General features: G+C 50.0%; 1 protein-coding gene across 2 annotated transcripts in view; it reads right to left on the bottom strand.

Moving 5' to 3' along the window:
- Positions 1–16,612, bottom strand: part of DGLUCY (D-glutamate cyclase) — a 75,509-nt gene that overhangs the window by 35,788 nt on the left and 23,109 nt on the right. For both annotated transcript variants that reach the window (XM_059373521.1, XM_059373520.1), the window contains 3 exons: positions 7,888–8,016; positions 3,871–4,024; positions 1,913–2,111 (listed from right to left, as the gene is read on the bottom strand). In XM_059373521.1, the coding sequence (XP_059229504.1) occupies positions 1,913–2,111; positions 3,871–4,024; positions 7,888–7,993 (459 nt within the window). In that variant the 5' untranslated portion in view covers positions 7,994–8,016. The remainder of the gene's footprint in view (positions 1–1,912; positions 2,112–3,870; positions 4,025–7,887; positions 8,017–16,612) is intronic.

A 16,612-nucleotide genomic window follows, 5' to 3' on the forward strand; every position in this document is an offset into this window, starting at 1 on the left:
GCGCCCGCCCTGCACCAGGAGGGTAGAAGGCATCCTTGTCTCCAGCGGTGGGACATCCAAGCCGCAAGAGCTCTCTCAACAAATTTGGGACTTCCTGGCTGATTTACTACCCCAAGCCCAAACTTCTCCGTCTTATCAATCCTTCCCAAACCCACTCTTTGTCTGAACGGCACAAAAGCCACCTGCTTTGGTCACTTCTTGGAGCCTCACCCCTTTGGGGCTCCTGCAGGTCTGACACTAAACTTGTTCTTCTCCTGTTGATCCATGTTAGGTCACTTTAAGTAGCAGACCAGCCGAAGGACCTCCAAGGGAAGAAGGGGCCGCTTTCCCTCCCCTGCAGCACGCTGGCTGTGTCTGCCCGGTTGGTGTGTGAATCACAGCACTTGGGAAGGGACGCAGGTCAGGGACTTTCACAGGGGACAGGCCGAGTTCCCCTCAGGGCCAACACTGAATCCAGGAGGGCTGGCGGGCCTTTGTGGATAGAGCCCTGGGCCAGACGCGACTGTGCTGAACCGAAGCCCACGGCTAGGTACAAGGTCATGGGAAAAGGATGACTCTGCTGAGCACAGACTAGGGGCAGTGACGAGCACTCGGTGCCAAGCATCCCTTCCTCGCGTTACACGCCCGCTGGTGACATTTACAGATAAGAGCTGGGGTCCTGGGTTCCAGGCTGGTTTGGGGAGGCAGGCAAGTCCTTGTCCCGCTCCGGGCTTTCAGCTCCTCATCTAAATGAAAGGCTGAGCGTGGGTGTCTGCTACACATGGCCATGTGTTTGCGGGGGAGGACAGACTGTGCCCAGGACCCCTGCCCCCACTCCCGTAGCTGCACTTCTGCCCCCCGCCCTCCCCTGCCTGTGAAAACCACTGAGGCACACACTTCACACATGAACATTGCTTCTCAGGGCACCTGGGTGGCTCAGTTGGTTAAACATCCAACTCTTGGTTTCAGCTTAGGTTGTGATCCTGCGGTCACGGGATCGAGCCCCGCATCGGGCGCTGCACTCCGTGTGGCGTCTACTTCACATTCTCTCTCCCTCTCCTTCCCGCTCACTCTTTCTCTCTCGCTCTCAAATAAGCCAGTAAATAAAATCTTTTTTTTTTATAAAAAAGAGAGAATAAAATTGCTTCTCCTCAGACGTAGCTCAGGCCTCCCTGGCAGGAGCCCCCACCGGGCCAATTTTAGTCGGCGCCCGGGAGCCCAGGACAACATCTGTAGCCCGAGGTCTCCACAGAGACACCCGCAGCCGACTGTCCCTCCAGCACGGTGGCCTCTCGGGCTTCACACAGATGTTCTGGGAGGGGTCAGTGGCCTGAGGGAATCTGGTTTTCTCTCCTTGAGAACCAGGGGCCGGGAGAGAAGCTCAGAACACACAGCAGGGGGGTGACCCCCAACAGCAACAGCATGAAGGTCTCGAGAGGCGACCACCGGGGGCCACCAGGGGCCACCATGGGCTGAGAAACCCAGCCCAGCTGCCAACAGGCCGGCCCAGGCTCTGCCACAAATCCTCAGGCCTTTCACGGGCCAGGCACGCTCTCCCTGATCCCAGCAAGGATTTTGGAGCCAAGGAGGATTTTTCAAAAAGTTACTGACATGCTCTGAGTTAAAGGAGACAGACAAAACTCCAAACCGGTTCGGCGTACAGGGCAGCAATGACCTGTCTGTAAGGGCTCGACTCCTGGGCCCAAGGCCACACGGGGCACTTACAGTGATCCCACGGCGGCAGGGGAGAGGCTAGACATCCCATTCCCCAGCTGAGGGCATGAGCTCGGAGAGGCTGCACACCTAGGAAGTGGCTGAGCTGGGCCCACGTCGGTCCCTTCTCTCCCGTGTCAGCGTTCTCTCCCCGCCACGAAAAAACACAAGGGGACCCACCTGTTCAGGTCATCCTGCCCCTTGTCGATTGCACCCTTACCTTGTAGGCCCCCGCGAGGCCGTGGCCTGGGGAATCTCTTCTGGGGAGCCCCACCTTCTCCAGGGCTGCTTCCGGGGAGAAGCTGCAGTCCAAGCAGAAGGCCACCATGTCCTTCAGGAGCTCCCTGTGTTCCTCCAGCGAGGTCAGGCTGCCCGTGCAGGCACCGAACTCGTACTTCCGGAACTGGGGATGGCCCGTCCTGGGGACACAAGGAAAGGCTCACAGTCCCCAGACTCAAGATGGCCCCCGACCGTGCATTGCTTAAACGGATGAGGGAGAATGAAGAGGATGTCTGGAACTGAAATTTTGGGCACCTTGCTGGCATCCTTCAAATCATGCCAGACTGGAAACTATTAAATCAGCGTGCGTATAATGTACTCCTGCTCCCACCCCATTATATTTCCTATAACCTCTGCCCAGGACCAACCATACCAGCAAGGAAGAAAAGATGGCGGCCGGCCTCTCTGCCACGGAGGTGGGGCCAGCTGACCAAAGGGACAGAGGACACGTGTCTCAAGAAGTTTCCAGGGCTAGCAGTGGGTGAGGCCTTTCTCTTCCCTTAAAGAAACTTCCGTAGAGTTGTTAAAAGCCTATTTTTCATTCACTCCAAAATCATTTGCTAAGCCATTCCTTCATGCCAGGCACAAGCCAGGTGATGGGACCATAGGGATGGAGAGGACATCGGCCCAGCCCCTAAGAAGCTTGCTATCCTACATTGTCAGCAGAGAACACTTGCAACACAGAGCAGCGAGTGGTAACAGTCCAGGTAGAGAAGTGACTCAGAGAAGGGAGAAATCCGTTCTCTCCCACAAAGGTGGTGGTGACGGAGCTGGGTCCTGAAGGACGAATAGGAGTTCGCCAGTCGGACAAGGAGGAAAGCACGTCCTAGGCAGAGCGAGCAGTATGGGAAGAGCAGGAGGCCTCACACATGTGACCCACCAGGGGATGGTCTGCTCTAGGAGTCCCTGAGATGACAGCAGAAGGGGTGCGAGGGAAAAACATAAGGAGCTGACCTTGGGTCCAGGGTGGGTCTCTGAGGGACCCTCCCACCCCACCATCCACAAAATGATAAAAGCAGAATGTTTTTGAGAAGCTTTCTCTCTGGGGAGAGGACTGGGGATGGCCGGAGTGTCAGGGGTGGGGAAGAACACAGAGCCGGGGCCAAGTCACTACAGGCCTTTTAAAGATTTTGTTAGAGAGAGAGAGAGAGTGAGAGTGAGCGAGCGCACATGTGTGAGAGCAGGGAGAGGGAGAGAGGGAGAAAAACAGACTCCCTGCAGATCGCAGAGCCCGACGCGGGCTCAGTCTCACAACCCTGAGATCATGACTTGAGCTGAAATCAAGAGTCAGACGCTCAACCGACTGAGTCCCCTCCCCCAGCCGCCCCACACAGGTCTTGCCATCAGGCTAAGATGCAAGGCACGGGAAGGCACTGAAGATTTGAAGTGGGAGAGTCAGGCGACCAGATGTCGCATTGGGAAAAGTCGCTCTGGTGGGCCAGTAGAAGCCAGAGAAGATGGGAGCCTGAGCCGGGGCGGTGGGAGCATGGGGGGCTCCCTGCAATGCTACTGTGGAAGCCGTCTGCGGGGCCGTGAAGCTGTATGTTCTATTCCTGAGTCTGGGGGGGACACACTGCACAGGGTCAGCAATGGCTGTCTCCAGGGATGGCCCCTACGAGTGTTTCTGTCTCCTTCCGCAGGCTGTGCCAACGATTTCTGGCCTGGGTGATGAAGGGGGTGTGTGACTATATCAGCAATTCTGCAGCCAGTGCGGGACTTTCTGGGTGGTCCCCAAGATTCTTCCCGGGGCAGGGGCAGAGGACGGGAACGGGGTAGGGATGGGAATGGAGGGGAGGACAGCTCGTTTCTGAGAGAGTCATGAGCAAGGCTCTGTGCCAGGCGTGGAGGGTCCCTGTGGCCGGACACAGAGGTCCCTGTTGACACTCCCAAGCATTTTACCTGGGGTCTGGGACTGCGTTCGGGGCAGGCAGGGACCACGTGTCTGGCTCGCAGAGGCCCAGCAGGGGCAGAGGGCCATCGTTGGCTTGGCAGAACTTTTCAAAAGCTGGAGCCAGGGACCGGTGCAGGACCACCACGCTGGCGGGTCGGAGCCCTAGGTTTGGGGCGAGAAAAGACACATGCCTCCTCAGTCGCTTCTTGGTGGAAACTTCATTTGAACTCTTTCTTGTAGCCCAGCACAGAAAAATGCCCTTCGGTATACAGCTTGGTGAATTTTCAGGAAATGAACCTACCCAGGTCACCAGCACCTAGGTCAAGACATGGAACATTATCAATGTCCCAGTATCTCTCCAGGCCCCTCACGATCATCACACCCCCACTTCTAACACCACGGGTTACTTTTGCCTGTTCTTCCTCTGATGGAATCCTACAGCGTGAGCCTTCTGGGTCTGGCTTCTGTCACCCAGCCATGAGTTCGGGAGAGCCATCCTTTCTGCCGCGTTTGACAGTAGCTTATTCAACCTCGTTGCTGGGTGATACCGTCTCTACCACGACGTACTTACCCAGCTCTGTTGCAGATGGACATTCGAGTGTCTTCCGGTTTGGGGTTCTTATCTATGGTGCTCTCACGAGCATATTAATAGATGGAGTTTGGGGCTTGCCTGCGTGCATTTCTGTTTGGCATAGACCTGGGGTGGTAGGGTGGGTGCATGTCCAGCTTTAGGAGTTCAGCAAAGCAGTTTCCAAAATGGTTATGTGGGTTCTTTCTGGCTCCTTCTCTTCCCCAATGCTTGGTGTTTCCCGTCTTTACATTCTAGCCCCTTGGCAGGTGCACTCTGGGGTCGTATTGCCCTGAGGCCGGAAACAGCTGGGAGCCCTCCCGCACATTTTATTAGCCATTTGGGTAATCTTTATGGGACAGAGACTGCTTGTGTCTTCTGTCTGGGCAGATTCTTGGCTGAGCAGGCTCCCAGGGTCCTTGACTCTCCCTCCAAGCAGACGGGCTTGCTGCCGTAGGAGGATCCCCTCACCTTGCATGCCATGACTTCCTCTGGGGTAAACGAAACTGTGTTTGAATCCTGATTCTGCCTCCAAGCAGCAGTGTGACCCTCTGCCGTGGTACTCCCACGGACATGATGGTCATAATGACACCCACTTCAAAGGGAACCATGTGAGTTCGTTGCTGTGCGTCAGTTACCCAACAGACAGATGTACAGGAAGCAGGAGTTGGAGTTACATTCATTCAGTGGAATGCGGTGTAGACATTTAAAATTATGGCACAGAAGGAATATTTAATGATATGAAAAGATGTTGGTAGCATAGGGTTAAAAAGAAACAATACCAGATAACAAAATAGTATTTTTGGCATATTCTCCTTTTAATAAAATTGATGAGAGAAAGAACTAGAAGGAAATACATCTGCACATTAATCTGGTGATCTCCAGTGACAAGACTGGATGCTTTTTTATGTTCTCTTTTATGCTTTTCTCAATATTCTAAAATTTATGTAATAAAAAGTATCTTTCTGTAACTGGAGAAAAAACAAACAAGAAAAGTTATGTTTTTTAAAAAAATTATTTCCTTTAAAAAGACCATCTCAAAGAAAAACGTAATTACGCCGATTTGAAGAAATGAACTTGGTGACAATTCTAAATGCTCAGTTTGCTGTATCAACGTGCAGCCCTCTGTTTTTTACCATGAAACTGTCAGCTGGTACTTTTGGAGTGCTTACTACGTGCAGAGTCATTTATAGATGTGGTCACTTGTATTTTATACACGAGGAGAACAAGCCTCGAAGGGATGAGTGACATCACATAGCTGGCGAGAGGCACAGCCAGGACTTAAGCCTGAGATGGGGGGAACCCCTGAGTCCCTCTTGGGTTACCACACATCTGCAGGCACCGTCCCTCCCGAGGATGGGTCCACCACCCCCTCTGGCACCTTCCTCCTTGGGGATGGTAGAATGAAGCAGCAGCAACCATCCACAGGGAAAGTTCTAGAACAAGCCTTTGCGTCTAACAGCCTGGAACTCAAGACCTCAAACCCTCAGTGCCTGCCAACACTGCAGACTTTTGAAATGCAGACAGACTGGACACTCCCAGCCCCTGCAAGCCCAAAGAAGCTGACTGCATGTCTCAAGCAAGCCCAGTGTATCTCCAAAAATATTCTAGAGTGGGGTAGAAGGGAATTCAGCCAGCCTAGAAGCCTGGCTTTCCTCAGCTGCTCTTTCTCACCTCCAAAGCCTGTTGGGAGAGCAAATTGGATTTTGAATACCACAAATCAGAGGTATTATGTGCACAAAGCTTCTTTGTTTCCTTTTTAATTAAATGCACTTCAGAGGGCACTGTGTTTGGGGTTTGTTCATCTCCACTGCTGATTGGAGAGAGTCCCCTGAGTTGCCCCCATTAGTGGCAGGACACCAAGAGAGGGCTCTGTGACGTGTGGCTCTTTGGAGGGGGTGATGGACGCGTGAGGGGAGGGTCTGAAGTGATTGCTGCAACCCCTGGCTAGCTCTAGCTAAGGTCCTAATGGCTCTTTCTTTGTGAAGAGAAATGAAGTGAGTCTTCTGAGTCCTTTTACCTCAATGCAATATTTTCCTTTTTCCTTTTTAATTTAATGATGAGGGAGAGGGAGAGAGAGAAAAGCTCCTTTAATGTTCCTAATTTGATGTAAATCCCTGGAAGACAGTCCCGAACTGGGGTGTTCCAGATGTTCTGCAAAATGAGCGTCTTTCCTTGTGGCACATTCTATGACAGCGGCCAACTTGGATGGACCATCTTAGCCACGAGCTCCTTAGGGAGGATTGTATTGTTACTTCCAGTTCCCAGGTGAGCTTAGAGAGGTCACACGGCTCACCCACAGCTTTGGTCAGTGCGGGGACTCGCACCCAGTCTCTCCGATACACGTGGTTCTCTTGGCTCCCGGAAGTTCTAGGGAGCTGGGGGTACAGCTGGTGTTCCCTGGTGTGTCATGTGCACAAAAGGCTGTGGGAGATCATAACCTTGGTGGCTTTCAGTAAGGCACATTCCCCCATGTTCACAGCCCTGAGTGGCCCCTTCCCAGTTGACTCTGTCCTTGGCCACGTGCCTTGCTTTGACAACAGGATGCTAGGAAGTGTGGCTCAAGCAGGTGTTTAATATGTGCTAATTATGGACCATTCTCCTGGAATCCTGAGCTACCTTGTAAAGAAGTTGGGCTGCCATTGCTAGGGAGGCTTCCTGGCAAGGCAGAAGCACGAGGCCAGCCCTGGCTGCTCCAGATCCTCCCAGGGGACACTCCAGACATACACGAGGGAAGGAGCTCTCATAGACAGTCCAGCCCCGGCAGACAGGACAGCCCGTGAGGCAGAAGAACAACCCAATCTGCACAGCCTCATGGCAGAATATGGTTTAAGCTGCTTAATTTGGGGGCGCTTTGTTATGCAACAATAGACAATTCTACTGGCCTGGAAATAGCAACAAAGCCAGATGTGTCAATCAGCAATGAAAACTGTCCTGCTCTAGCACTTGAAACCATGCCGCTGGCTCTCCCTCTGGCCATTTCTGTTTCCAGAAAAGTCTTCCTTGTCATGAAACTTTGCTGGGACTCGGGTCAGTAACAACTTGGATGTCTGTTTTCTCTCACAGGAGACGGTGCACCCAGAGGAGACCAAACCAGGGATAATTGGTCTGAATCAAAGCCAGATTAAAATGCAGTGTGATGTGGGGGCAACTTTCCCCCGAGGGAAAACCCACTGCATGGTCTAAGGCCACGGGCGGTGCCCCCCCGTGGAGGTGGGGAGGTGACGGGGCAGAACTGCTGGTGCTGAGCCATCTGATAAGGTTTTCACACCTGAGTCTTGGCCCAGGTGCCACATCTTCTTCTGAGAAATCAAGTAGCGATGGGAAGTAATAGCCTCCTGCCCTTACTTCCTGTTGCCCAAGCAGAAGCTAGAAATCTCAGGGTTTCCTGGGCCCGGGACAGCTCGTATTTCTAGGGAGTTTTTCTTTCTTTTTTAAACCGTCTGGCACCACTCACCCCCAGCCATGCCGGACACACTCCTGATGTTCGGTTTCTTTTGTAGAATCAGGGTCCTGACAGCAGGTGGAAGGCAGGACTTCAGGTGGCGTGTGAAGGATATCATGGCATCCTCGAAGGGGCCAGAGTCTGGGTGAAGGGAAGAAGGGGGACAAAATGAGGGGCACAGCTTTCCCGAAGATGGCAGACTGGGCCTCGGGTACCTACCACCTCCCCGCTGGCCCTATCCTGGCCCTGCCCTGGGTGGGCATTGTTTGGAGTAAACTCCCATCTTATATCTGTTACTTCCTTTCCTCTTTCTCTTTATTTTTTCAGATTTTATTTATTCATTTTGAGAGAGAGAGGAGGGGGAGAGGGAGAGAATCTCAAACGGACTCCCCTGCCCAGCCCAAGTGCGCAGTCAACACGGGGCTCGATCTCTTGACCTTAAGATCATGACCTGAGCGGAAACCTAGATCCAGATGAGCCACCCAGGGGCCCCTCATGTCTCAGTTTTTAATGAGAAATGCCCAGAACTTCAAGAGTTTTGCTCAAGCCCTTTTCCTGCGCTGGAAAGCCCTCTATCCCTCCCTCCTGAAGGCTTTCCCATTCCTCAAAACCGGCTGGCGTCTTCCGTGTCTAGGCAGCGGCCCCAAGGCCCACACCCGCTACTGCTGGGCCTCTGTGCCCCCAGAGTGTTCTCTGAGCCACTGACTTGGGCCTGATGCTTCACTTGACTCTGAATCGCCCCTTTCTCTTTCCCAGGGAGACTCCCATGTGTCTGGAGAGCAGGGCCACCTCCTGGACCTCTCCCGGGGCTTACGCCGCTGAAGCACTCCTGCGCCAGAGAACAGACAATGGCATACCACGTGCACGCACAAACGAAACGAGAGGCCAGATGTTCTGCCCACGTGTGACTCCTCTTACTTAGATTTGGGTGCCCAGAAGGAAGAGGTTTCATGTTTTCTGCTTTATACTCCCTGCTCCGCCCCCACGACTCTAGGTACCGTGCCTCACAGAGACTTTTGGTGAATGGATAAAATACTGTAGACTTTAAAATATGGAGATGGTGTCCAAGCTCTAGGAAATTACACCCAGAAAGGAATCCTGTATGTTGACTTCCCTGTGAAAATTCTTAAAACGAAACCTTCCGTTTACTTCTGTTTATAGTTTGGTTTAAAAATGGAGCTAGGAAGCCAGCAGGAGGCGCTCTCGCACCCTACCCTTGGCCCACCCAACAGAAGCCCTCCACCTTGCACTTCCCAAGTTCGATTTGAGCTGCTATTTCACCACCCCAGTAGGAGGAAGAAAGGTTTCCTCCTCTCCCACAACAGCCCAGTCAATGAGGAGCCTCAACCCCAAGTTTACTCCAATGACTCTTTGTTTCTGTAACAGCCTTTCTCTGGAAAAGAGCTACCTCTCTCCTTTGCCCCCCTGGACTCGCCTCTGGACTTGCCTGTGGTTTGGCCACAGCTGGCTTGCCCTAAATTGCAATTCTCTGCTATATCCAAATAGGCCCCTTTTTGCTGGTAAAATAGCTGGCAGTTTTATTTTTAAAATCTAGGGCTAAGTAGGTGAAGAAAGGGAAAAAACGAGGTGAAAAATACAGCATAGAGAATACGGTCGATAACATTGTAGTCCTGTGTTGTCGACAGGCAGTGACTATCACTCTTATGGTGAGCACTGAGTAATGCATATCAATTATTGAATCAGTATTTGTACACCTGATACTAATACAACATTGTATGTTACCTAGACTCCAATTACAAAACAATCTAGGGTTAGACAGTCACATCGGGTCAGGCTCCAAGGCACACGCCCAGTCCTCTCCCTCTCAATATACCATTTGCCTAGCCCCGTGCCTGACACAAAAGTGGGAGTTCAGTGTTCATTGAATGACTAGCTGACTGTAGAATGGATGACAGCAGGAATCCATGGCAGTGTCCACAGTGAAGGTTCTGGACAAGCAAGATGTTCCACAACCCTTTCCGTGTTTTTTTTTTCCTAAAGAATTTGTTTATTTATTTGAGAAAGACACAGAGAGTGAACGAGTGAGAGAGAGAAAACACAAGTCTGGGGTAGTGGGGAGAGGAAGAGGGAGAAGCAGACCCCCTGCTGAGCAGCTAGCCTGATGTGGGGTTCAATCCCAATCCCAATTCTGGGACTCCCGCATCATGACCTGAGCCCAAGGCAGATGCTTAACAGACTGAGGGGCCCAGGCACCCCTCCACAACCCTTTCCATCTAGAGAAGAACCCAAGGAGATTCCAAACCACCAATGTATGTTTTCAACTCCAAGTTCATAGATAGAAAACCATGAGAACCCCACAGCCATTTTAATGGAGAATTTGAGATTGTATGAAAACTCTATAACAAACAAAACATAAGAAATCATTGCCCTGGAAAGGGTAGAGATGTATTTCAAACCGATGGTGAGTGCTTTCATGGCTACAGAACAAAGTGCTTTAGGGACACAGAGGAGAGAACAGTTGGTCCCATAGGGCTGAGGGGGCTGTGTGCCTGGAGGGTCAGGTGAGGTAGGATTCCATTCCCCAGGGGAAGATACTGAGTGTACCTGCTTCCACAGGTCAAGCCTGAGCTTGCCCGCTGGGCTGAGAGAGCCCTCCTGGATGCGGCAGGCCTGACCTCTCGGCCAGCTGCAGGCCTGATGTCTGTGGTTCCCCCAGGGTCACAGCAGAAGGCTTAGCATCTCACCCAGGCACTCAGCAAAGGTCAAAGAGAGAACCATTCCATAATCGGGTGGGGACGGTGGCCAGACCACACTGATAATGGCCTTCACCTCATATCTATTGAAGAGAATGGATTTTGCCCCAAACCTACCAAAATGAGAGACCTCAGGGGAACCTGTGAGCCCTTTCCCCTCATTATTATCACTCAAGAAGATAGCCGGTGGGAACGGGGTCCCGTTTTGCCAACAAATTATAGCCCAAACACCCAAACCTTCTCTTTTTTTCTTCTCTTTTATTTATTTATTGTTTTAATGTAAATGTAAGTGGATCTAGGTCATTTCTGTAATAAGGTTGCTTTCCTGGCCTGCAGATAAATGAGGGCAGCTTGAAATCCTGCCCTGTGAAATGCACACTGGGAGGGTGCCCGGCACGCAAATACCATCCACTGTGTATGTCAGGAGGGAAAGAAGACTGAGAACCCCTCCCTTACAGAGCCATCCCCTGGAGGCAGGGGTCAAACAGGGCATGAAGTGCGTGCTCATTGGCTCCTGCCAGAGAAGTGCCTTCAATACACCAACCAGAGAATGCCTGATCATATAATAAATGATAGCAGTCACCAACCCACCATATACGAAAACCCACTGTGAGCCAGACCCTTTTTTCTCACTGGTCTACAACCATTGCTTCCTCATCACTGCCTCACTAAGAAGACATTGTTAACCCCATTATGGACAAGGAATGGGTCTTGGGGAGACCAAAGAAACTCCATGAAATCCCATAACTAGTAAATTGTAGAGCTCAACCCCAAGAACAAAGTCTAAGTGCATGCTTATTTGACTGATTCTACTTTCCTATGTCTATGTATATGCATATCCATCCATCCCACCATCCATCCTCTGTATTATTTTAAAGATTTTATTTATTTATTTGACAGACAGAAATCACAAGTAGGCAGAGAGGCAGGCAGAGAGAGAGGAAGGGAAGCAGGCTCCCCGCTGAGCAGAGAGCTCGATGTGGGGCTTGATCCCAGGACCCTGGGATCATGACCTGAGCTGAAGGCAGAGGCTTTAACCCACTGAGCCACCCAGGTGCCCCATCCTCTGTATTAATAGGAATCTCATCCTGGGGCTTGGGTGGCACAGTTGTTATGCATCCCACTCTTGGTTTCTGCTCAGGTTATGATCTCAGGGTTGTGAGTTCGAGCCCCATGTCAGGCTACCTGCTCAGAGCAGTCTGCTTCAGAATCTCTCTCCCTCTCCCTCAGCCCCTCCCACTCATGTCCTCTCTCTCTCTCTCAAAAAAAAAGAAAAAAGAAAAAGAAAAAAAAAATCACATTCTTAGTAGGAATAGCAGGGACTTTCCCCTTTTCCCACATTTCCAGAGCCAGAGTCTCTTGGATCTCTATGTGTTTTGGGGGGACTGAACTCAAAGGTAGAGAATGGGTTCAAACCATTAGACCACACAAAGTGAAGTTTCTCAGGCATTCCATCAGGGCCTCCACTCACTAATGAGTGGCCCTGAGTGTTCCAGGTGCCCCAATGCCCAGTGAGGTCTTACTGTAAGTAAGGGACTAATCAGTGAGCACTGGTTGGACCCTAAGAAGCTACTTTACACTGTGAATTCTCTTCTCTTTAGAGAATAACAAACTTCAGGTCCACAAATATCATTCTCTAACCTCAAATATACCAGAGAGGGGCCCACAGCCCATCAGTTCCTTAGAAGGATCTGACACGCCCCAAAGCTCAGTGTAAAAATATCTCAGCTATGCCTGTCATAGATAACTGAAATTCCACCATTAGAAATTCATTTCTCTGCTTTACCCAAGTAATCCAATTGTAGGAAGACATGCTCCAGATGTGCTCAAGCAGTGGGGCCAAATGATAGGAGCACAAGGCAGCCTTATTTGTAATAGAAACAATTTAGAAACAACCTAATAGAGGTTTATCAGATACATGGAGGACTGGTTAAATAGAAGAGTAACTAAGCTATGGTACATCCCTACCATACAAAGAGATATTATGTAACCATTATAAAGAATGAAGCTAATCTATACACTTCATGTGAAATAATTTCCCAAAGACATAAAATGAACAATGGAAAATGGATAAAATGAATAACACAAGGCAAGGTTATTCTATGTTGAATAACACCCATGATGCGTTTGAGTGTATTGGACGATCTCTGGAAGGTTGGAGAAGAGCTGCCTGTAGAGAGGGAAATTAGGTGGATGGGGTCCTGAGCAGGAGCAGTGGCTGCCACACTGTATTTTATGTGAATGGCGCCCTCTAGAGTTGTGCCATGGGGTGACCCTGAGGGAAGAGGTATCTTTTGCATCTATCCTTCCTGCACCTTTGAGTGGGACAACATGGACATATTATGTGATTTAAAAATGACATTTAATTTAAACATATATAAGGAAGTTAGAATCAGATCTTTTTAAAGTCATCTCTACACCCAGTGTGGGGCTTGAACTCACAACCTTGAGACCTGTGGTCGAATGCTCTACCGACTGAGCTGCCTGGGCACCCCAGGACTAGGTTCTTTATAAAGAAATAAAATATTATGATCAAATAAGTCATTCCTGGGAGCATTAGGGGGCTCAGTCGGTTAAGCATCTAACTCTTTTCTTTTTTAAGATATTTATTTATTTATTTGAGACAGAGAGAGAGAGAATGAATTGGGAGAAGGACAGAGGGAGAAGCAGACTCCCCACTGGGCAGGGAGTCCAATGTAGGGCTCCTTCCCAGGACCCTGAGATCATGACCTGAGCCGAAGACAGATTCTTAACTAAGACACCCGTGTGCCCCTGCATCAGACTCTTCATTTCAGCTCAGGTTATATCTCAAGGGTTGCGAAACTGAGTCCCCCATCGGGCTCTTTTGTGAGCACGAAGTCTGCTTAAGACTCTCTCTCCTTCTGCCTCACTCCTCCACCCCTCTCTCCCTCTCTTAAATCAAATAATAATAATAAAATAATAATAAATTTGAAGTCATTCCTTATACATTTGTCATAAGTTTTTCATTCATTTGGGAAATATTATTTAGTTCCTACTGTGTGGGTTGCACTGAGTACACGGAGGTGAGTAAAGCAAAACTTATCCCCATGTAAAAGTTCTGCACACCTGGGAGAGTGGACAGCATTGGTGATAACAATGACAGCTGTCACTTCCTGGGTGACCGCTAGGTGTCTAGAGTCCAGGTACAATCCATCTTCCAACTGTCATCCAGCAGGCATGGCGGTAGAGAGCACAATGACAGGGAGGCTGTGAGGATCCCAAACCAGCCTCCACACTCGGCAGGGGATCACTGACCTCCCCGTGCCCACCTTTTCCTCCGTAAACCGGGGTTAATAACAATCTGTGCACTGAGTGGTGGGAAGGATCCGAGGAGCTGGCACATGTGAGAGTCTTAGAACAGTTCTTAGCCAGGGATCCGCACTTAGCACCCTGGAAGGGCCACCTGTTTGTCACTCGGCACCCAGCCTGCGACAGGGACTTCGGGGAAGAAGACAGCCCCCGCCCCTGCTCATGGGGGGTTTACCATCCCCAGAGACAGCACATAATTACTGCCCTATCTGTCTTCTGTAGCTGCAACACCACGTGCTAAGCGTTCCTGGGCCACGTGGACTGGGAGGGGAGGAGGGAAAGAGGCTGGGTCTACCAGCAAGAGTGGGGGTCAGACTAGCAGACGGGTAGGGAAGGGGATCTCTAGGCCAGGAGATAGCATGAGCAAAAGCAGGAAGGCGTGTGAAGGGAATAGACTTCCTGTGCTGCTGGAATATTTGAGGTAAAGGAGGAGGTTGGGGAGCAGGGTCTGGGAGGGCAAGCAGAAGTCAGCTCCTGGGTGATCCAAGAGCGAAGGGAAGTCATGGTGTTTCGTGGTAGAGGGACTCAGTAAGACTCGCCTTTTACCAGGAAGGTTCCGGGGACAGGTAGGGGACTGGACCGCAGGGCAAGCTAAGCAGGAGGCTGGCAGAGGAGAGGGGAGACTTGCTAAAGCATGAGCGTCCAGAAAGTCTCCCTCCTAGACAAGAACCCTGAAGGAGAGTGGGTGCCTTAATGCCAGGGAAGGACTTCTGATCTGCTTTATTCCTTGCTGTATCTTGGAAAACATCCAATAAAAGTCCACTGTTGGGGGAGACAAGCAGAGTGAGTGACAGGCACAAAGGCAACCGTGATGAGAAAGCCCAGGAGGCAGGAGAGAAACCATACAGCTCAGAAACCCAGGGAAGCAAGTATTGCAAGCAGGAATTTGAGATCATGGAGGTCAAGGAGGAAAACATCCACCAGCATTTGAAACTCACACCCTTTCTCCCTCACTGCCATGATGAAGTCATCATGGTTCTGTTGGCTAACAAGCACGGGGAGCACCCACAACAGAAGCAGGATTGTGCTTAGCCCCTGACTTTGAAGGGTATGAAAAAATTAGGAGACCCAGTCCGTTTCCTTGATGTTCACAGCCCTGCCAGGAGTATCTCACTTATTCACAAGCACAAGCCAATTCACAGTAATACAAAACTCCATTTCTGGTTTCTTTTGAGGTCCCTGGATCCCTTGCATAGAGTCCTACAACTTGATAATGGAAGAGCAGAGCAAGTAGGTGTACAGAACTTTTCCTCACTCATAATTTTCTGTGGTGGGGGTTACTCAACATTTGCCAGGAGAGTGGATGATGACAGCCCAAATACAATGGTATGTTTGGAAATAGATGCCGTCATATGAAAGAAGCTTCCTAACTGTAATAAATAATTCATACATTTAGTTTCATTATAATCACAGAGACAAAAGATCAGGGGAAATGCTGGCAGTCATGTTTAGTATTGTTTATCTAAGAGGTCAGATACACATGCTCCCAATAAGCAAAAAGATTGTTAACAAAACAGTTTTCTCAACCAAAGCCAATGGTGGTCCCTTTTACTTCCTCCTTCCTAAACAATTCAGTCCTACCTAAAGTCATTGGGTCCAGGGTCGGGGAGAGAAGGAGGGAGCCATGGTGGCCCAAAGCAGGGGATTGGAGCACAAGTGATGAGGAGGACATCCTCAGGGAGGGTGGCCTGGCCTGTGGTGTCACTGGCTGATTCAGGGCAAGGAGGGATGCTTCCTAGGGTCAGAGAATGGTGGCCTAGTATGTAGCATCAGAGGGTAAGGAGTGTACCCATGTGTGCATGTACCTCTGTGTGTGTGTGCACCTACATGAAGGGAAACATATATTCCTTAGCTCTGCCTGGGAGCAGCAACATTTCAATAGGCACGAGCCCATCTGGTGTCCCACTCTTGGATTCAAAATACCATCTTCCATTAAAATGAGTGAGGAGTCCTTGGAAAAATGGTTGATTCCACAACTGGGACCAGGAAGTCAGAAGATGAGCCTATAACATCTCGTTGTGCTAGAAAGTGAGGACATGCTCAAAGAATGATGGGGCCATACAGAATGGACACAGAATGAGAGAGATATCAGCAGTCAAATTGGGGACAGTGTGAGCTTTAAATTAAATAATGATGGGAATGGATATAACCCACTAACTAATATAGGAATCCATACATTCATGTGGAGATAATATAAGTTGATGAGGAAGGAGATAGTGACACAGTTTCGAAGTTCCTCCCCATAAAATACCTATCCATTATGAAGAGGAAAAGACTAGTTTTATCTTGAAGAGACCTGGGAGACACCACCTTGATCCATGTGGTCAAAGTATAGGAGCAAACCAAAATGGCAGATCCCTTGGTAGGATACAAGGAGAAGGCAGTCACTGTTACGATATTCCCGCCACAATGCATAACTTAAATCTGATCTTAACTGAGGGATGTTCTGTGATCTTTAAAAGTGTCAAAATCATGAAAGTCAAGGAGACACCGAGAAGCTGTGCTTCTAGACAGAAGGAGACTAAACAGACATGCCTAAATCCAAGAGGGATTTTGAACTGGATCCTCTTGTGGTAAAAGACAGGACTGCAAAAACTGGTTGTATTGTGGTTAGGTGGAGAAGTGTCTTTGTAGGAAAAACATAGGACAGTATTAGAAGATGATGGAGTTATTGGGACAACTTATTCCTGAGA

This window comes from Mustela nigripes, chromosome 13 (genome assembly GCF_022355385.1).
Source record: "Mustela nigripes isolate SB6536 chromosome 13, MUSNIG.SB6536, whole genome shotgun sequence".
Classification (NCBI taxonomy): Eukaryota; Metazoa; Chordata; class Mammalia; order Carnivora; family Mustelidae; genus Mustela; species Mustela nigripes.